The 20,553-nt window shown below is 50.4% G+C and overlaps 2 protein-coding genes across 5 annotated transcripts in view; one reads left to right on the top strand and one right to left on the bottom strand.

The window, feature by feature from the left end:
- Positions 1-11,937, top strand: part of SSBP3 (single stranded DNA binding protein 3) — a 55,998-nt gene extending 44,061 nt beyond the window's left edge. For 2 of the 4 annotated variants that reach the window (XM_041421872.1, XM_041421870.1), the window contains 13 exons: positions 948-1,028; positions 1,832-1,891; positions 3,722-3,788; positions 3,896-3,972; positions 6,854-6,918; positions 7,013-7,061; positions 7,268-7,303; positions 7,477-7,531; positions 7,946-8,016; positions 8,726-8,804; positions 9,007-9,035; positions 9,795-9,896; positions 10,439-11,937. In XM_041421872.1, coding sequence (XP_041277806.1) covers positions 948-1,028; positions 1,832-1,891; positions 3,722-3,788; positions 3,896-3,972; positions 6,854-6,918; positions 7,013-7,061; positions 7,268-7,303; positions 7,477-7,531; positions 7,946-8,016; positions 8,726-8,804; positions 9,007-9,035; positions 9,795-9,896; positions 10,439-10,468 — 801 coding nt within the window. In that variant the 3' untranslated portion in view covers positions 10,469-11,937. The remainder of the gene's footprint in view (positions 1-947; positions 1,029-1,831; positions 1,892-3,721; positions 3,789-3,895; positions 3,973-6,853; positions 6,919-7,012; positions 7,062-7,267; positions 7,304-7,476; positions 7,532-7,945; positions 8,017-8,725; positions 8,805-9,006; positions 9,036-9,794; positions 9,897-10,438) is intronic. The other 2 variants (XM_041421873.1, XM_041421871.1) reach the window with 1 other exon arrangement.
- A 4,496-nt stretch (positions 11,938-16,433) lies between these two features.
- On the bottom strand, positions 16,434-20,371 carry MRPL37 (mitochondrial ribosomal protein L37). Its single transcript, XM_041421827.1, has 7 exons — positions 19,960-20,371; positions 19,574-19,757; positions 18,998-19,113; positions 18,311-18,496; positions 17,867-18,024; positions 17,200-17,403; positions 16,434-16,634 (listed from the first exon to the last, which is right to left on the bottom strand). Exons 1-7 carry the CDS (start codon positions 20,354-20,356, stop codon positions 16,557-16,559), a joined length of 1,323 nt encoding a protein of 440 aa, XP_041277761.1. The 5' UTR covers positions 20,357-20,371; the 3' UTR covers positions 16,434-16,556.
- Between the last annotated feature and the right edge of the window lie 182 nt (positions 20,372-20,553).

Consider the following 20,553-nt stretch of genomic DNA (forward strand, 5'->3'; position numbering starts at 1 on the left):
GAAATTTAAAAAAAAAAAAAAGGAAAAAAAATTTAAAAGTGGGCGTTCAAGCCCAAAATGTCAGCGACTGCTGCATTGCAGTCTTAAACCTGCACCAACTAATCTCTCCTTTTTTCCCCTAGACGTCCTTTCTTTGCTCGCAAGCCATTTTGCTCGCATCCTTAGGGAATGCACCTCGAGGAAGGATGTTGCATCCCTTCAGCGTGGCGGTGCAGCTCCGGCTGTGCCGGCCAAACGCTGCCCAGGCGTGAGCCGGGACGTGCTCCTCATTCTCCACAGCACCTCCAGTAACCACGGTCAAAACACAAACCCAGAGGTGTTTCCAGCCTTTGGGATGAGAGAGGAAAAAAAAAGATTATTATTTTTTAAAATTTTTTTAGATTTTTTTTTTTTCTATTTTTTGTTTGGTTTTGGTTTTTGGGTTTTTGATTTTTTTTTTTTGTTTGGGGGTAGTTTTTTTATTTCCCCCCAGCCTCTCCTGCATATTTTTTCCCCTCATTGCACGCCCCTGAAAAGTGTTTTTTTTTGGTTTTTGTTTTTGGGTTTTTGATTTTTTTTTTTTGTTTGGGGGTAGTTTTTCTATTTCCCCCCAGCCTCTCCTGCATATTTTTTTCCCCTCATTGCACGCCCCTGAAAAGTGTTTCCCTGTGTGTTTATCATTGCAGACTTGGTTGAACCACTGGACCATTTACTCTCAATGTGGCCACTGTATTTTGACAGATGTTCTGATTTTGAATATATATTTTTTTCGCATATATCATTACTCATTGTTCTGCTGCAAATGAATAGAAACTCAATTTAAAAAAAAAAAAAAGAAAAATAAATTTATTTAAAACCAGGAGAACTGACTCCCTGACTGAACAGGTCCACCCGTGAATCCTTTTTTTAGCTCTTTCTGCGCTTTCATGTGCTAATCTATAACCTCCTTCTACTGTCTGACCTCACAGGGACCGCCTGGGTCACAGCCCTCGCCACACGCACAGCCTCCACCCCACAATCCTAACAGCATGATGGGACCCCACAGTCAGGTAAAGACACTAGTGATGGGTAGGGCTGTGAACCGGGACGTGCGCTCGATTTACTCCTTTTTTCCCCCTCTGTAAGCATGCTGGGCAGCGGGTACCCGCTCCCCGGGGAGCATCCCCCCGGGCACCCCAGCTCCGAAGAAAAATGTTGGTTTTTTCCTTTTTTTTTTTCTTTTTTTTTTTTTTTTTTTTTTTTTTTTTTTTTTTTTTTTTTTTTTTTTTTGGTGTTTTTTGGATATGCAGTTGTCAATGGACTGAGAAGTCAGTTGTGGGTATCAGAGTGTTTTACCTTCCCAAGGTAGCCTGAGAAATTTAACTTGATGTGGATTTTTAAGCTTCTGTTAGTAGCAGCAGTTGTAAAAAGAGGTAACATTAAGCCTTTCTTCTTTTTTTTTTTTTTTTCAGTACTTAGCACTGGGGTTTTTTGTGTGTGCGTGTCTGTATGTGCTTATTTGCCACTTTTTTTTTAATATATCTCTATATATTTAAACTTGAACATTATCTAACACTCAGGGTTTCCCATGCACTAATTTTAACAGCCTCACCTAGTACTGCCAATGTCAAACACGCTCTCAAACAATAAACCTACAGAGAAAATGTCTAAAAAACAGACTCCAGACACCTTTTTTTTTTTTTTTCCCCCTTTTGAAATGTCACTTTTTTAAAAGGATGTCTCCAGAAAAAAAAAAAAAAAAAAAAAAGACATGCCAAAAATACCAAAAGCAGTGTGTACAGGCTAACCAGCGTGCGTGGGGAGTGTGCTGCCTCCCCAGGCTCAGCCCTGACCCCCTTTTGTGTCCCCGCAGCCGTTCATGTCGCCGCGCTACGCCGGAGGTCCCCGGCCCCCCATCAGGATGGGCAACCAGGTACTGCGCTCCCGGGATTCTGCACTTCCTAGGGATAGCTGTTATTTGGGAAGGGGGATGAGGGCCAGGTGTCCTGCAGATGCTCCTTGGGTTTGGGTGGCAAGCATCACCTCCTTAGTCGCCCTTGTTTTTTCCTAGTGCTGGTAATCAGGTGTCACTGAACGATGATGGTTTAATTTTATTGTGGGGTTTGGGCCTGTCCAGGGTGGAAACAGCAGTGGGGAATGTGCTGCTTTCCAGCACTGGTGTTCCCAGCAGGGCCATGCCGTGCTGCGTGCTCGCTGCCCGCCTGGATTTTCCCTGCAATCGCAGAAAATGAAAGTGATGGAGATAATCCTGCTGCTGGGTTGACCGAGTGTTTAGATCAGCGGCGGGGTCAAGCGGGGCGGGTCACTGCTGAATTTTTTGGGTTGGGTTTATCCTCTTATCCCAGCTTATACAAGGGCAGTTTGTTTCTGGCCTTGCAGAGGCTTCCACCCCACGCCCTGCCTGGGCACATGCGTGGCCTTTGATTAAGGAATTCATCTCCTTGCCAATGATGCCATGCAGATCCATAGGGTAATGACCAAATTTGTCACTAAAGGGAAATTAAAGCAAACCTGTAATTCCTTTGAGCAGCAGTGGTGTCTGTTCAAAAATTATCTTGGGAGCTTGTTTTTTTTGGCTATCAGCATGATGATTCTTTATGTCTAATTAGCAGAAAGAGCAGGATAGTCAGGAAGTAGGATGGACCAGCTTGCTCTGGGTTTGTGCTTGCTGGATTTGAGACTTGAGTCTTTGCTAACTGATGCTGAGGTGTAGCTGAGGAAAACCCAGAAGGGGCTAATGGAGGACCTCCATGGCTGGAAGAGCCCTCCACCCAGGGCACTGATGGATGATCTAACGAGGTATTAATTCACTGCACCTCCTCATGGGTCGGTTTTAACAGGACCCCATCCTGCAGTGGTTCTTGGCTCATCCCAAGCTCTGCTGCAGGTGAGCACAGTGAGCTGGGCAGGCAGGAGAGGCAGGGGGGACTGGTTTGAGGAGGTTGTTCCCACAGCAGGATCAAGCGTCCAGGTGTGGGTAAAGTTAATTGGAAGGATTTCTTTTTTTTCCCCCAAACACCACATAAAAAACACATGTTTGTACCTAGGCAGAGCTCAGCGAGGTTATGGTCACATCCTGAGGGACAAGAGGAATAAATAGGCAGGCAGGAAGGTCAGGCAGCAGAAGTGTAAATACCCACCTCTGCAACCCTCCTGGTTTATCTTCCTCCTGCTGCCAGCTTCCAGCCTGCAAAAAACTTGGGATTGGGCTGATTCTGCCTCGGCACAGCTGTGTGCACCCAGGGCCTGTGCTGTGCTCCAACACGGGGATCCTCAGTGTTGGCATCCAGCACAGCAAAGCTGTTTACAGTTTGCTTCCCTCAGGCAGACAGTATCTGCATTTTTCTTCCCCTTTATCTGTTCGGAGTAACCTTTGAAGCTTAAATAGCAGCATTGCCTGAATGGAATGTGAGTTTGGGGAGGGGGCCTTGCTCTGCTGCACATGGAGCATCTCCCTGCCACAGCCAGTGAATCACTGCCTGGTTTGGCCCTGGTGCTGTGTGTCACCTTTCCCTGCTGGATTTGACAGCCCCGCTCAGCCCGGGTTTTCCCCTGCTTTCCTAAAATACAGTGGCATTTGGCATGAGGGGAGGGGGAAACGCCTTGTTTGGGGTTTAGAGAGGGTTTGCAGAAGGATGAGGGAGGCAAAGGCCTGGAGGCTGTAGCGGTGGGGTGTGGGATGTAGCAGGATGCAGGGGGATGCAGGATTTGTTTTTTTCATCTTGCTCCCTTGCTTTCACAGCCCCCGGGTGCTGTTCCCGGTACACAGCCATTGCTGCCCAATTCCATGGATCCCACGCGACAGCAAGGTAAGCCCAGCAGAGGAGGGTCAGGCGCTGACGTTCTTAATTAGCTGTTAATTGGGGAGCCAGAGTGGCTGTGGTGCCCTGTAACACCCCTGCTTTCCTCCCAACAGGGCACCCCAACATGGGCGGCCCCATGCAGAGGATGAATCCTCCGCGAGGGATGGGCCCCATGGGTCCCGGTCCGCAGGTAAGCCCGGTGCCAGAGCGCATCCTACAGACCATGGGAACAACCTCCTGGGGCTCGGGAGTTCCCCCCCACGCCCTGTCCCCCCCATTAGTGTTAATGTGTTTTACATTAGTCTTGCATCTGGAAATCCCTCCTTTTAACAGGAGTGAGGTCTTCAGAGCTCATTAAGGGTATTAGAGCCTCCCTCCTGCCCTTCTGTCAGAGGGGATGGCACTTAGCTGCGCGCCGGAGCAGCCTCTGAGTGCATTACACTGCCTGCCTGGGAAACAGTTACAGCCCTAACTGCAGGAAAGGGGAGGGAGGCTTGCAATTTGAAATTAAGAAATAAAAAGAAATGGCAAAGATCCCTTTAGCAAAGGGAATAAGGCTTTCCCCTGCGAGGTTCCCCTCCACCTGCCCTTCCTGCTGCCTGCTTGAGCTCTCTATTTCAGGAAAGGGGAGTAAACTTGAAATTAAGCAGATCTGGGTTAATATATGCTGTCGTTTCGTTGATTCGCTTTATGGAGTGGCTTGTTGTTGACTCACTCCTGTTTGTTCCTTGTACGAGACTTCAAAACCAGATTACCATATTTTGGTTGGAGGTTTATCCTCTCTGCATCGTCGCCTACGTGGAGTTTGTAGCGTGAGGATCAGAGTCTGTCAGGAGATGAGCGGGTGCGCTGGAGTTGTGTTTTGTTTTTCCCCTGGAGACTGTTGAGATAAGTGAATGTTGTGTAAAGAGGGAGTTGTGTCATGTCTTTAGCACCAACCTGAGGATGATGCCCGGGGCTGCTCAGCCACGTCCACGGACACCCAGATCCATCCTAGGGCAGGGGACAAAAAAACCTGCGCGGGAATCGTTTCACAGGCAAACCCTCCCATAGCGCTGCTGCTGTGCTTGAAATCCTCCTTTCCTGGAGGATTACACCCAAAAAGAAGAAAAAAAAAAAAAACAAAGGCATTTGCAAGCGTGGCCTGCGCCAAGGCGAGCGGCGGCGGCTTGCCCGGGGGAGGCTGCTTCCCACTTCCAGAGCTCGCCGCGAAACTTGGAAGCGGCGAGCGCGCGCCGAGCGCCGCGTGGGATGGCGGCGGCTCTGGGAGCCGGCAGGAGTTGTGAAATGTTCAGAGCTTTATTTTTGACTCCGCCGTTCCCTGTGTATGTACATTAGGGAGAGGTTTTTTAAGAGGCAGCCTTTCCCTGGAGGAGCGCTGGGCTTCCCAATCTGGCACCCGCAGGCGCTGCCTCCCTGCAGCCATCCAGGAATCGGCGCCTGCGCAGGCAGCCACCAAAAATACCCACCCAGACCCTGCAGCCCCTCACACCTTGTGTGCCCTGGGCTTGTTTTCCTTTAAGCTTTGCGTTGGGACCTTCCTAAAGACTTCTCAGACGATTCCAGAGGGCTTCAGAACATCCAGCCAGGACATCCTGGAGTCCTGACAGCACCTCCTTATTGCACAGCAGTGATGAATCATCCCTTTCAGCTGATTGCCGCTGCCTTTTTCCCTTTAAGAGTCCCATTTGTAGCTCTGCAGCAGCCAGGACAGGGTTTGCCAGCACCAATATGAAGAGGGTTTGTAGCTGAAGAGGGTTTGTAGCTCTCTGGGTTTTGGTGGTGCCTTGCCCAGGTCGCTCAGCACAGCTGTGTTCCCTCCTCACCCTCCCTGAGCATCTTTCAGCTGGCTTCGTTTTCCAGCCTTTCAGCTCCAATTAAAAACGCTGAGCCTTTTTTTTTTTTTTCTTTTTTTTTTTTTTTTTTTTTTTTTTTAACAAGGGGCTTGATGCTGCTATTCAGTGTAAATGGCTGAAATTTCTATCAATTAAGGACTTGATGGTAATTTGTTTGGGGAAAACCCTTTTCTGCCTCTTCAAAACAAACTTTGGTGATGCCCTCAGCAGTGCACCATGCACTGGTGCATCCGTAAATCCAGGTAAAAATTGGCAACACTAAAGTGTTGTACTTAAAATCCAGTTTGGAGCACTCCAAGGGGCTGTGGTGTAGGAAGTGGCCAGCCATCCCTCCTCCTGCTGTAGCAGTTTTTTTCTTTAAATGGCAGAAACACAGTCCAAAAAGATGCATTACAGAAGAGAAGGAGGTGGGAGGGGAGGAGTGTCGAGGCGACCTAAATCGGGCTGCACGTCGCCTGGGGGGCACACGGAGCAAAGCACAGACCAAATGGAGCGCAGCATTCGGGGGATTCCTCTTCCTCCACTGCCTTGGGCTTGGCTTTGTACTAGAGCTGGTTTTAGGAGATGAGGGATGCAGATCTGAGGCTCCCAGTCCCAGCTGGAGGCTAAGCCAGGGAGGAATAAGGCAGGAGAGGGGGCCCAGGGGGCTGCCTGCCCTCGCCCACTCCCCGCGGCTGCAGATCCGCTCCAGGGAATGGAGCACAGAGCTGGGGAGCAGCAGAAAAACAAGCCTGGCTTGGTGTTCCCTACTCCAGCAGTCATCCAGGGAGCAAGGAGTGCTCCATCTCGAGGGGAGCACTCATGCAGCCTTTCCTCATCCTTACACTGCAGCAGGAACCTTCCAAGTGGTGCCTTTTCTCCTCCTGCTGCCCCTGTTTTCTCCTGCACAAAGGGAAAAATCCAAAAGGCTGTTGCTGGCGCTGGGAGCTGTGAACAGAATTGTGGAGCTGGGAGGGGGATGTTTTACCTCCACAGAGAGCAGGGAGGGAGAACTTCGGGGCTCAGTCTGGCTCCCATCCATATTCAGCTGCCTGGGTTTTTTTTTATGAACACAATTGCCTCTTATGTTTGTCGCCATTAAATTTTTTTTTTAAGCTCATTTTTGCACACAGACCCGCTTGTTTTTTGTTTGTTTATTGGCTCTTTTCCCCCTTTCTCTTGCCTCTCTGGTGTCCCTGCCTGTTACGCTAGACTGACCCTTGGTTATCGTTGCAGAACTACGGCAGCGGCATGAGACCTCCACCCAACTCCCTAGGTCCTGGCATGCCTGGAATTAACATGTAAGGCAATCCCCACACTGGGAGGTTTCACCACTGGCTCATCTGCAGAAAAACACAACATTTATTTTTTCCCCCTGTTTAATTTTGTCCCCAGGGGGCCGGGTGCTGGCAGACCGTGGCCAAACCCCAGCAGTGCTAACTCAGTGAGTACCTTGGGTTGGTTGGGAAGGGTCCTGCAAATGGGATCATTCCCCAATAGCTGAGCCCTGCTAATGAGAGGGGGTTCCCCAGCCTCTTCCTTAGGCTGCTGGGACTCCCATCCTGGCCAGGCTGAAGGGGCACAGGGGCTTTTAGCTGTGCCCTGATGGGATCCAGCCCATGGCTGAGCCTGTCTCTCTTGTCCCTGCAGATCCCATACTCTTCTTCATCGCCTGGTACATACGTGGTGAGTCCTGCCCTGCTGTCTGTGCTTTTGTCAGGAGTTCCTGTGGTTTGGGGGGAGTCAGTGCCATGGGAGGTGGCACTGGGCTGGGGTTGGGGGTTTGGGAGGTGTTTGAGACCATGGAGAGGTGGGCAGTGCTCGTGTTTGCGCGTCTGACACCGGCGTTGTTTCCGCAGGGTCCGCCCGGCGGCGGTGGCCCTCCAGGGACACCCATCATGCCCAGCCCTGCAGGTACGAGCCCTCTGAGACCCCTCTCTCTCCAGGGCCATCCCTGCCCTGTTGGTAATGACCAATTTTTGTGGCTTTTGGCTTTCTGGGAAGTGACTAGCATGGGCTTCTTGACTTCGGGATTGCATCTGGGGATGTTCCTCCATCCCCCTGTGGATTTGGATGCTGTGGGGCTCAGGAAGTTGAGGAATTACCTCCCCACCCTTCCTAGTGAGGAGTTGAATTTTTTTTCACAGTTGAAATTCTGTGATTAAAAACTTTGTGGATCTTCATTAAATACAAATTAACCAGAAAATGGTGGTAGTTAGAGGGAATTTTGGGTGATAAAATACAAAAGAATGAGTTCAAGTGGCATGAGTTTGTTTTAATTAAGAAATGAATTAATCACCCAACTTACTGGGCTTCACTGTTCCACAGATTCAACAAATTCAAGTGACAACATCTACACAATGATTAATCCAGTACCGCCTGCAGGCAGTCGATCGAATGTAAGTCTGCTTTCTAATAATTTACATATCAGATACCATAACAAATCATAATTAACTTCATCAGTTGAGAGTAAAGCAGTTTAATTGATTTCAGCCATTTGTTACAAAACAGAAATAAAACAAACCATCAAAAAGCGATTAACTCTTGGGCGACTTTGTTAATTTTTTATGCTTATTAAGAGAGCAGCAGTCCTGCTGCTCCGGCCAAGGTGCTGGGTTTTGTGGGATATGGGCCACCTTAAATCCTGTGGAATGCTGTGCTGCAGCTCTGGGTTGCCATCCAGCCAAATTTTATAGATGAACCCAGAGGACCATGAGCCCCACAGCCTTTGGGGTGATACAGCCCCAGGTTGTGCCAGGGAATGTTCAGATTGGATATTCAGAAACTCTTTTGTCATTGAAGGGGTTTCCAAGCATTGGAATGTGCTGCCCAGGGCAGTGGTGGAGTCAGCATCCCTGGAAGTGTCCAAGGAATGTGTGGCTCTGGCACTTCAGGGGGTGGTTTAGTGGGGATGGTGAGTTGACTGTGGGACTTGTTGATCTCAAAGAACTTTTGCAGCCTCAACAATTCAGTGATTCTGCAATACCTCCCTCCTTGCCCTGCTCCAGAGGGATGGCTGGGGCAGGGACAGTCCTCAGGAGCCACTGTGGCAGCTGCTTGGGGTTGTTTTGTGGCTGATTTTGGTTTTGTCACCTTTTTCTTCCGCAGTTCCCGATGGGCCCCGGCTCTGACGGCCCCATGGGCGGCATGGGCGGGATGGAGCCCCACCACATGAACGGATCATTAGGTGAGCCTTGATGGTCCTCCATTCCCTGGGGACACTGGCAGAGCATCCCAGTGCCTGTTCCCATCCTGGGGTCAGCTCCCAGGTGGCAGCAGTGCTCAAAGCAGAGCCTTTGGGTGGAAGTCACTGGGGCTGTGGGAGCCACAGGGCCATCCATGGCTGCAGGCCCAGTAAGGCTCTTCTCCTTTCTGTCCCCTCTCTGCAGGGTCAGGAGACATAGATGGACTTCCAAAAGTAAGTGGGGCTGGTTGCAGGGTGGATGTGTGGGCTCTTGTTTAGTGGGCCCTGATGGTGAGTTGACTGTGGGACTTGTTGATCTCAAAGAACTTTTGCAGCCTCAACAATTCAGTGATTCTGCAATACCTCCCTCCTTGCCCTGCTCCAGAGGGATGGCTGGGGCAGGGACAGTCCTCAGGAGCCACTGTGGCAGCTGCTTGGGGTTGTTTTGTGGCTGATTTTGGTTTTGTCACCTTTTTCTTCCGCAGTTCCCGATGGGCCCCGGCTCTGACGGCCCCATGGGCGGCATGGGCGGGATGGAGCCCCACCACATGAACGGATCATTAGGTGAGCCTTGATGGTCCTCCATTCCCTGGGGACACTGGCAGAGCATCCCAGTGCCTGTTCCCATCCTGGGGTCAGCTCCCAGGTGGCAGCAGTGCTCAAAGCAGAGCCTTTGGGTGGAAGTCACTGGGGCTGTGGGAGCCACAGGGCCATCCATGGCTGCAGGCCCAGTAAGGCTCTTCTCCTTTCTGTCCCCTCTCTGCAGGGTCAGGAGACATAGATGGACTTCCAAAAGTAAGTGGGGCTGGTTGCAGGGTGGATGTGTGGGCTCTCCCCTCAGCACTGGGCTGCTGTGACCCTGATGGATGGGGACACGGGGAATGTGACTGGGCTGGGCAGGGCTGTGCCTCGCCCCACAGCATCGTCCTGTCCCTGTGGCATTTCAGGGGGCTGTGGGGACCTGCTCACCACCTCCCCTCCCGTCTCCCACAGAATTCTCCAAACAACATAAGTGGCATTAGCAATCCCCCGGGCACTCCAAGAGACGACGGGGAGCTGGGAGGCAACTTTCTCCATTCCTTCCAAAATGACAATGTGAGTGAGTGAGTGCCTGCCTGGGGATGGGGGGACTGTCCCCGAGGTGTCCCAGCACGGGGATGGTGGGCTTGGCACAGGGGGTGCCTTTTGGAGTTGATTGTGCTGCTGCAGGACAGGAAAGTGGGCAGGAGGAAAAGAAGGCAGTGGCTGGGAGCTCGGGGTGTGTGGTGGGATGGGGTGCACAGGTGGAGAGGAGCTGGTGCCTGCACTGGCCTGGCCAGTTGGAGGCTCCGTGGGTGGCTGCAGACATCCCTCCTGCTCTCCCTCTATTAGCAGGATCTACACATGTGCATGTTAATTATTTGTTTCAAATTGCATCTCGCCCCATACTGTTCTGCTGATTTTCCTCCCGGAAAAGCGAGTTGCAGCGCAGATGAGGCCCTGTTAAATGGGAGTCTCCAGCATATCCTCTCTTCCTGGTTTATTAGATCCAATTAGGTGGCAGTGTAGTTGTCATCAGCCTCCTTTTGCATCCCTCTCTTCGACGTCCGGGGCTCGGACCCGCCTGGTTTCTCACCGTGGCTCTGTCTCTCTTGCAGTATTCCCCCAGCATGACGATGAGTGTGTGATTTCCCTCCCCCTCCTCCTCTCCAGGATCAAGAGAGTCAGCTGCCGTTCGGAGGATCTCAACGAATTATGCAAGAAGAAGAAGAAGAAGAAGCTAGGTGTATGGGCAGGGACACGCGTGGCGGGGGCCAAAACCCCAGGTTTAGTTTCATGCAATAAAAAGGCTGAACTTTTTATTCCATAAAACATGAAGGACAAAACTTAAAATATTTCAAGACATGACAAGACCCTTCTTTGTGCAGAAGGGTTTATATATGTACATGACACTTCTTTTTGGAAACAAACGGAAGCCTCTAGCACCCAACTCCGATCTCTTTGCTTTGTTCTTTTAAATAAAGACAGAAACCGAACCTGTTGTATGTTTGTGCCGTGCGACACCAGGAAGCTAGTCTAGATATGAAATCATGTTGTCTCTGTTGTAGTCATTTTTTTAAATAAACTGGACAGTTTACAATGGTGGTTTTCGTTCAGAAGGCCTGTTTTTCTTTTTTTTTTTCTGGTTTTTTTTTTTTTTTTTGGTTTTGGGGTTTTTTCCCATGTATTTTTGGGGTTTGTTTTGGTTTTTTTTTTGGTTCGTTTGCAGCACAACGCTTCCTCCTCCAGTTAACAAGATCTGCTTTGGGGAAGAGACTCCACCACCTCGTTATAAACTTGTTAACGCAGGTGACCCCTTCCAGGATCACATCCTCCAATGAATCGTGATCTTGCTCTCTGTGACTGTGGCATGCACTGTGTTAGTCTTTTCCCCCTCCTCTGAGTACAAGAAGAAATCTCTTGTCCCTCCCTTCCCCAGAATCCTTCAGCTGGTTCACTGCAAAAATAGATTTTTTTAAATAATTTTTTTTTAAATCCACCCAAAAAAAAAAAAAAAAAAAAAAAAAAAAAGGTTAATCTGACCTGGGACTTTGAAACTGTGATCTCCAGCTAACTTTGGGATTTTCTGGGGGTTTTATTTGCTTTGGGGGTATTTGCAGGGGGGTTTCTTTTCTTTAGAGATGTGCTCTTGTCAGGATTTCACTTATCTATGATTTGGAACTGGATGGAGATATTTTTTAAGGAATTCTTGTTGTTAAAATGTAACCTTGCTATTCTGTAGGCTCGCTCTGTAATAAGAAAATAAAAATTAATGGCAAGCATCGAAGGCCCTTCCTTCTGGTGGGAGAGGAAGGGACGAGCCAAGGCGGCGGGTTGGGATCTCTGTACATGACACTACCCTGTAGTTTGGTCTTGGTTTTTCTCCAGCTCCCATTTCTGCTCCATGTATATCATATTCTGTAAAATATTCTCTCCCTTGGATTTGACCTTTGTGCGGATTATTGAAAGCATTGTATCTTGTTTCAGTGTTTTTTCTTACCTTGTAGTCTGGTTCGAAAATTACCGAGAGGGGAAAAAAAAAATAATTATTATACATTGTAGTTTGTGTACGATATTTGTTGATAATGTTTTATTAAAGGGATGTCTTTTTTCCGCACCCCTTCATTGAAATGTTTTTGGGGGACATTTGGCTTGTTTTTATTATTCTGACTGCAAGACATGAGATGACAAAACAACTTTTTTTTTTAGTGTGTAATACGAATAATTTTTTTTTTTTTAATGTTTGCCTTCTTTTTCCTAGGCATTTTCATTCTGCTTTACCTGTAGAAAGTCAGGAGGGAGGGAGGGGCGGGTGGGATGGGGGGTCTGAGGGTATCAGTCTCATAGTTACAGTCAGGTTAATATTTTCCAATTAATGCAGATTTGTTGCATTGCATACCCAGGGGCTCCCCAAGGGGTCAAATTTTTACCTTTTCCATTTTACATCTTGTTCAGGTGTGGGGGGCTTTTTTCCTTTGTTTTTTCCTTTTTTTTGTTCTGATGTGAGGAAAATGAAAGGACCGGTTTTAATGTATTTTAAAATGAATAGCTAAATTATTGTCTTCATTGGTATGGGATGGTTTTTGAATGAAACGGTTCCCCCTCCTCCCCCCTCCCCCTGCTGTAATAAATATCAACATAAACATTTGATTTCGGTGCTCTGCAGTTTGTTCCTGGTGTTTGCTGCCATACCCAGGGTGGGAGTTGGGGATTTTTTTCCAACCTTCATCAAGGGCCAAACCCCAGATTTGGGGTGCAGGAGCAGAGGTGAGGCAGAGCAGAGGTGGCATTTTATAGGGGCTGGCTATTCAAAATCCTGGGAATTCAAAATCCCAAAGGGATACAGGATGCAGTTCAGGCCCTGGGTGAGGTTTAGTGATGTCTGTTTGTTTCTTGGAATTTTTTTTTTTTTTAAAGCATTTTGAAAATTTATCCTAGAAGTGGTCAGTGCTTTCTGCACTGTGCTGAGGATGTTCTGGCTGGACACTTGCCCTCCCCACACCCAGCCGGCAGAGAGGGATGTTTTAGGGGCTAAAAAGGGAATTTTGGTACACTGCTCCCCAGGCTTTGCTCGTTAGAGACTGGAGGATTTGGGATACCAGTGTGGTGATGGAGACTCCCTGAGCCAGGAGCTGGGTGCTGCTCCTTCCCTTTGCCAGTCCTGCACTGCTGGGAGGTAAGAAAGGGAGGGGAATGCACGAGTGTTGTTTTCAAAAATATAAATACTGAGCTTGCAGTGGGGTCTGTGACCCTCTTCTTGGGCAAGAGCTGCAGTGCTGGCTGGGTGTGTGCACCCACACAGGAACAAGCAGCTCCAGGAGCTCCCAGGGATGGAGAAAACCAACCTGGTTCCCCAATGGGCAGCATCAGAGGCTGGGGGAAAAATTGGGAAATTCTAGGCCTTTGGATGGGTGGTTGCAAGTGCCAAGTGCCTGAAACTCTCCCAGGAGCTGCTGTGTGAGACTTGTTCTCTACCTTTGACTAGTTGGGGCAGGACGTGGCTGGCTGTGAGCTCTCTCTTTCCTTGTGGGAATGTTCAGGCGTGGGCTGTGGGATTGGGGGGCCATCCTGGAGCTCTGCTGCTCCTGGGAATGCTCCCCCCTGGCACTGGCACCCACAGCCAGGTCAGGGCTGGAATTCCAGCAGCAAGCACCCTGTGGTTGTGGATGCACCTGGAGAAAGGCAAGGAAGCAATGCACTGGGTGGCTGCTGGGTTTGGGAATCTTTGGGAATCACCACTGTGCCCGCACAGCCCAGCAGCAGAGGAGCAGGGTGTGTTTGCACGCTTTGCTGCCTGGGCAGGTTTGTTTCCAGGGTAATCCCACAGATGTCCATGTGCAGCCATCCCCAGTGTGGATTTTGGTCCGGGCAATCACGTCGCCCTGTGCTTTGCAGAAAATAGAGTGTGAGCACTGTCCATCATTTGGTTCCATGACCCCTGAGGGGTTGATGCTGATGAAGAAGTCCTGCCCTCCCAGACCCCCGGGGCCATCCCTGCCTACCCAGGCCCTGCTCAGCTGCCCAGAGCAGCAGGCTCCTGCCCTGCTGCCTGTTGTGTTTTTATTGCAGGGCATAGAAAAGTCCTTCCTGTTGGTTCTTAAGGGTTACAGGCTGGTATTATTAAATATCGCCATGAAACTGCCAAGTTCCCTCCTCGAAACGTCTCCTGAGCCCAGCCTCAGGGATAATTGTCTCCCCCATTAGTTTTCATTAAATTAAATGCAGGAGGAGGATCAGAACAACCAGGGGCTCCAGGCTGAGCACGGTGTGTACTTGTTGGCATGATGTGTGCAGCCTGTGGAGCTGGATTTTGCAGTGGGAGCGGTTCAGGGGAAGGGGGTGTGGAGTGGTGGAGAGCTCTCCTGTGGGCAGCCAGGCTCCCCTGGGTCCTGCAGAGCTCTCCTGAGGGCAGCCAGCCTCCTCTGCCTCCTCATCTCAGGCTCCTGCCACCCCATTCTTGCACGTTCTGCTTCCCTGGCTGCGGATCATGAAAAGTTAATGCCTGGCCCTGGTCCGTGCTGAGGTAACGCCATTCGTCTGCTGAGGAGCCTTTATAACTTATTGATGGCAGCCCAGATGTGCCTCTGTGCCCCACTGCTGGGCTCCCCACCCCACCTCGCTCAGCTGGGCCGATTCCAGCAGGCCACTCCAGAGGAACTGGGAGAGCTGAGCCACGCACGGAGCTTGGGAAGCGCAGCAGGACACAAGGACAGGTGGTGGGGGCTGCCTGGTTCAAGGACCACGACAGGCCAACCTGTGCCAGGCGCCAAGCTGGGAGCTCCACTCATTCCCACCTTGAGCTCCCCTCCAGGCTCTCAGAGGAGCATTCCCTGCACAAGGATCAGCCGCTCCTTCCAGCAACACACAAGTCTCTCAGGTGAGAGTGGCTGTGCCCCAGCAAAGCAGGGACATGGCCTCACACCCTTGTGTATGATCCCCTCACCTGCCGTGGCTTCTCGATGCCTCACACAACCCCTGAAGCCTTGTTCTCCTGCTGACCATCCCACGTCTCCCTGCTTCCGCTGTTTTTCAAAACTGCCTTTGCTCTGCCTTCGTCCATCCCTCCCTGTGCTTGTGCTTTGTCTCAGCTCAGCTTGGGCACAGCAGGGCTCCAGCTTCTCTCAGCCTCTCCCCTTCAACTGCCTGCCCTGACAGAGATGTCTTTGTTGAGAGGTAAAAGCAGCTGAAGGGACTCTGCCTCTTCCAGACAGACCATCCCCACAAATTCCCACATGTACGAGAAGCACACGAGGTGTTTCACCTCTACACAACCCCTCTCCAGCACAGCTGCTCTTCCACCAGGCTTCCTCAGGGAAATTCTCTCCTCAGGAATGCTAACGGGCAGCTGGCTGCCCTGCAGGACTTCCTCCCTAGGACGGGTAATGACCCGAAGCTGGAAGAGCGAGGGGATGTCAGGCAGGGTCCGTGTGACACAGCAGGGAGGCAGCAGCCCGAGAAAGAAACACCCACTGCGTGTGACAGGCTCCACAGAGCACAGCTCTGTTGAAATGTATTCCCAAACACCTGGCTGCAGATCACAGACCTGAACAGATTTACTCCGATGAGCTGAATTAGGCATCCCCCGAGCAGGCAGGATTAAGATGATGCAGAGCAGTGCAATGCTTATGAGTTTTTTCTCTTTCAAGCACTTCTGCTAACTATGAAGGGATTTGTTAATTTAGCCTGCAGCCACTGCATCCCAATTGACGGGGTGCAATTGTTGATCTCAAGTGAGACCGGTGAACGTTCCCAAGCCCTGCAGAGTGGAGCTGCCTGACGGACTGGGGCTGGAACACACAACTGGGGTGTTCATCCAGATGGCCAGGGATCACAAAGCACAGACCAGCCTCTGACACAAGACACCGAAGTGAGATGAATTTCTTGGAAATGCGCTCTTCCACACCTTAAAATAGCGCAGGCTGTCCTCTCCCTTCCCATGTGCTGGAGGGTACCAGAACTGCAAAACATTCTACATTTGGCTGCAGCTAATTTAGCTTTCATTTTACAAAACCCACACTAATCCCCCCATGTTAAAAAGAATATGCTTCCTGCTCAGTTAACTCTGTGTGGCAGGAAGAAATTCTTCCTTTGTATTTTTAGCAGCAAATACCAGCTACAGGCACCAAAGTTTCCCGCTACATTCTACACCACTTTCCCCAAATGCACAGGTCTCTTCATCCAGGATTGGGGGATAAAAGGACTGTGGTTCTACAGATCCAACAAAGCAATCCCTCCGATTAAGTGCTTTGGGAACTAAGCACAGGGCAGCACGACGCATCCCACGGCAGCCAGGAGTAAAACAAAGTCAAAGCCAGGCAGAATGAAAAAGCCTCGTGGCTCAGGCTTTCCCCTTGAAGCTTTGTAAGTCTCTTCTGCATTCAGAGGGACTCAAAGCAACCTCGGGAATAGGTTTGAGTCTGGCTCTGTGCAGAAGCACACTGAGAGCAGAGCCTGCGCAGAGGAATAATGACTGGCTTATGTTCTTCCCAGGCAATGGAGGAAGAGTGCAGGAGGATGCATCTGACGACTCCTCTAACCCAAATCCAGAGGTGAGCCCCTAAAATGAAAGAGTTTCTTCATGTACTATTTAGTTTAAAAAAAAAAAATTTTTACTTTCAGTAACAATATAATTTATTTTTTAAAGTAAATTAATCCACCTTTCTTTAATTATACGCCGGTTCTGGCAAAGAGAAGCAGCAGGTACAGTTGGTGAAGTATTTTCATTTGAGCTGAATTTCACACAGTTCCATGCAGATACAGTGCCAGAAACTTCTTGAATGTGTCTGGCTGAAAGCCAGAAATTCCAGCGGGCTTCTGCAGAGAAAAAGACACGGATGCTCAGTTTGCAGTGAAGTGATTAATGTAGACAAACAACGGCTTTAAACATGCTTGAATAAGACTTTCAGGCATGGCAGCTTCCAAATTGTGCTCTCCCTCCCCAGAAGGGTTTGGGTGGGGGTACTTCCACTGGTGTCAATCTCAGAGGGCAGAACCCCTTTGCCTGTGAGTGAGATGCCCTCCCAGCATAACCAGTACTGGCAGCTCTGTGCTCTATTTACTCCCCAGAGAGGCTGATGGTCTCGTGTGAGAGCTCCTTTCCTCAGAGCTGGCTTTGAACAAGCACACTATGAGATGGTGGATTTCAGCTGGGGGTATCTGTATGCAGGAGTTCACGTTGAGCTTGGCATGTCACACATCAGCACTACAAATACCCAGGAACTGTCTCCTCAGAAATACCTGCTTGGGTGAAAATGAGGCCAATGTCCCCTTCGGGTCCCCCCAGCTAGTTTAAAACCAGCTGCAGCTCTGTGCCAGCTCCCAGACCCCAGCTGTGGTGAAAGGGCAGCATTTCCACCACCATTTCCCAAGTTTTCCTTACCGTAACAACTCTCTTCTTGACTTCTGGGACACACTGGGCTCTCTCATACAGGTTCTGATCAGAGTCAATCCAGACCAGATTTTTTATGCCATCATTAGAGACAAGGTCTGTTGTATTTAACTGGAACACCATGAACTGGAAGAGCTGTCCATCTGTGCCAATGCTTTGCACCACTACTGGCTGTTCCAAAACCTTGGGATCATTCTAGGAAAAGAAGGGGCATGTGGGGGAGAATGTTTCAAAAGCTAGTTACAACAGAAATTGTATGAGTACTTGCTGATTCTGCATCTTTGGGTTGGTTTAAAGCCAAGATTTTAATAAATATATTGTTACCTTGCCCAGAAAATTACTCTAGTCAAACAAGTTTTGAATGTAGATTTGGTATTTTAATTAAAATTCCTCCTTCAGCCAGCACTGAACTGTCAATTTACATACTGAGCTGTGGGATGGGTTAGAGTTTCACAGCTGAACTTATTCCCCGGTCCCTGCTGCATCACAAACACGCTCATTGCTCAGCAGTGGATTTCTGGATTTCTGAAGGCCGGGTTTTCACCTCTGCACTGGGAAGCTTGGATGTGAAAATCACTGTAAGGGGCTTTCAGGCCTCCCTGCACTGTCTGCAGCAGCAGGGGAAGGGAGAGGCCCAGCAGCAGGCTCCCATACGTACCCCGTGGAGCGCCCTGGCCTTGGCCAGCGCGTTGCCAAAAGCAAACATCAGCATTTTAGCACGGAGCTGTTCTGGTCTGAACCTGTCCGTGCGAACGTTGGCAGACTCCAGGAAGAACAGGGTGTGAGGATGAGAGTAGGGATAACCATCTCTGAAACCTAAAGGGCACATACTCATGTCAGAAGCAGCTCAGGAAGACACTAGGCAGCCAAGGCTTTCTCCCATTATCTTCAGGAACTGCTCAAGCAGTTTGCTGGGGTTTGAGTTTTGTCCTCAGCCCTGCTTAGGCAACAATATCCACACAGGGATCTGGAGCACTTGCACTGCAAACCTGTGCCTGTTCCTCTGTCCCTCATTCCCACACACTCCCTACTCTCAGCTGGCCCCAGAAGGCCCAGGAGTGCCAAGCTAAGCCAAACACAGATAATTATCATCAGCACTGACCTGTGTCATTGAGCTCTTTGTACACATTCACCTCCTGAAGATCGATTGTAGGCGCAATGGGATAGAAGGTCTCCAGAACATGCTCTTTGGTGGCCAGTATCTCCTCCTTGGAGGCTACTGGTGGTATTGGGGTCTTAGAGTTCATGAGAATTCCACTCAGGCCACGGACCTGAAGGAGGATGGATTCTGGGGAGGGAAATTAGGCTACAGTCAAACACTGGTGAAATAACATCAGGGAAAGATGCACATTTCCTTTTGCCAGTCTGTTCTGCAAGGCTCACTCTGTCCCACTCACCTCCAAACCCATCTTAAATAGTAGCTCAGCTGTAGCTTCTTCATCTAAAATGCCAACGTTAATTGCTAGAACTAAGTTCTTAACTAAACATCCTTAGAAAAACAACAGCAATGATTTAGGACATAAGAAAATAAACAATTTGGTTTGTTTAAGACATTGGTTCCCTTCTCCCACCATCTTGTCAATACTGATTAACACCTAATAATCTCCTCAGGGACAGCATTCTGCCATCATCCAAGGCTGCCCATGCCAACAGTGCTATATAAACCAGAAAGAATTACCTGGCTCCAGAAATTGTTTAATTTTTTCCAAGTCCTCAGCCTTAAAGCCAGGAGCTTTGCTACCCCTCTTATCTTACCAAGCTAAATGCTTCCACCACAGCAGCAACTGACCTCTTTCCCATGTTGCTGCTATCCTTAAGTTTCTAGCCAACATCCTTTTACTCAGAGAAGGATACTTCCCAGACATTAACCGGCATATATGTATCAGGTTTTCAAACAGCATTGGGCTGTAAAACAAGAAAAGAAACAGTTACATAAAAATGAGATCATAATAGCAGGCAGATGCTTCCGGGGGACAAATGCTGTAAAATTACTGTATGTAAAACATACAATGGCATAACACTCCCAAACAGTTAACAGAGATTGCAGATTGATATCACACACACCAGGCCTGTTTCAAGTTGGCAGAGGTAATGCTTACAATTACTTTAAAAACTGATACTCTGCATCAGCTAGTAGATTTTGAGTTGAAACAGACATTGGCCTGAAAGAAGCTTTGATCTAGTGTATTTATGTCAGTGCTACTGTAAATATTCAGAATTGGGTTTTATTTGTTACTTCGGCTGTTGCTTTTTTTGTCTGACAATCTGATGAAGAGGGTCTTGCACAGCAGACCCTCTTCCCACAGAAGAGCTGTGTATGAATTGTCTCTGGAGTTCAAAACCTCCCTTACAGCTGAGGACTCACCAATATCGCTCCCTCCTGGGAGCGACCTCTGCCGTGTCCCAGAGCCGCGCGTGGGACACCATGTGTTTCGCCCTCTCCTCGAGCTCCTGGAGCCCAAGGGCCGGGTTATCCATAATGCCCTGCACGGCTGGGGGCAAACCCTCCACGAGCTTCGTCTTGGTGAGCCACTGCGCCTGCCGCACTCCTGGAAACACAACCCAAGGCGATCTGGGTGATGCTCAATGCCCCCCTCCAACCCCAGCCTGTCTGTGACCGAGGCCGCCTGGCAGCTCATGCGGCTGGGCAGGCTCTTCACAGTGTTTTACACTCTGTGCCAGGAGAACCCTTGGCAGGAGGGGCAGGCAGGGCGAGTGCTTGGCCAGGGGACAGCGCGGGGCGTCGGGTACCTTCCAGCATGCGGACACCCTGATGGCAGATGTAGCAGCCGCGCTCCTGGTACAGCGGCATCTCCTCGTAGCGCGGCCCCGGCGAGTGCCAGGGGTCGCGCCAGCCGCGCTCCCAGGGCGGGAAGCGCGGCCGGGCCAGGCCGGGCACGTAGTGCAGCCGTTCCGCGTATGTGACGGTGTCCAGCTCCACCTGCTCCCGCACCGGCCGCGGCTCCGCCATCTCCGCCAGCACCTCCGGCGGCGGACCCCGCACGGTCCAGGGCGTGCGCGGAAGAGGCGCGCGGTGGCGGGGCCGCCCCGCGCGGGTGGCGATGCCGCGGGTGAGGCCCCGCGCCGCCGCGGCTGCCACCACCCCCGCCCGCCTCAGCGCCTTCGGCCCCGCCGCCATCGCCGCCATCCTCCTCCTCCCCAAGTGGCCTCAGCGCCCGCCCGCCGCCATCTTGGCAAGGGCTCGTCCCCACCGTCACCCCCCGTGACTGACGGCGGCGGCGGCCAATGGCGGGCAGGCGCGCCCCGCGGTAAGGGAGGGTCGGCAAATTGCCTGGCGGGTGAGGGCAGGCGCTGGGTTGGCGAGTGGGAGGTGGGAGGGGAGAG

The sequence above is a fragment of the Onychostruthus taczanowskii genome, unplaced genomic scaffold (genome assembly GCF_017590055.1).
Source record: "Onychostruthus taczanowskii isolate IOZ18803 unplaced genomic scaffold, ASM1759005v1 scaffold7, whole genome shotgun sequence".
Taxonomy (NCBI): Eukaryota; Metazoa; Chordata; class Aves; order Passeriformes; family Passeridae; genus Onychostruthus; species Onychostruthus taczanowskii.

Bases quoted from the DNA above. Each gene is read 5' to 3' on its own strand.
- MRPL37 (XM_041421827.1), bottom strand. From the start codon at position 20,356: ATGGCGGCGATGGCGGCGGGGCCGAAGGCGCTGAGGCGGGCGGGGGTG. The intron at 19,114-19,573 runs GTGAGTCCTCAG...CTTGTTTTACAG, and splicing joins CCCAGGAGGGAGCGATATTG to CCCAATGCTGTTTGAAAACC. The intron at 17,404-17,866 runs GTACGTATGGGA...TTCTTTTCCTAG, and splicing joins AGGCCAGGGCGCTCCACGGG to AATGATCCCAAGGTTTTGGA.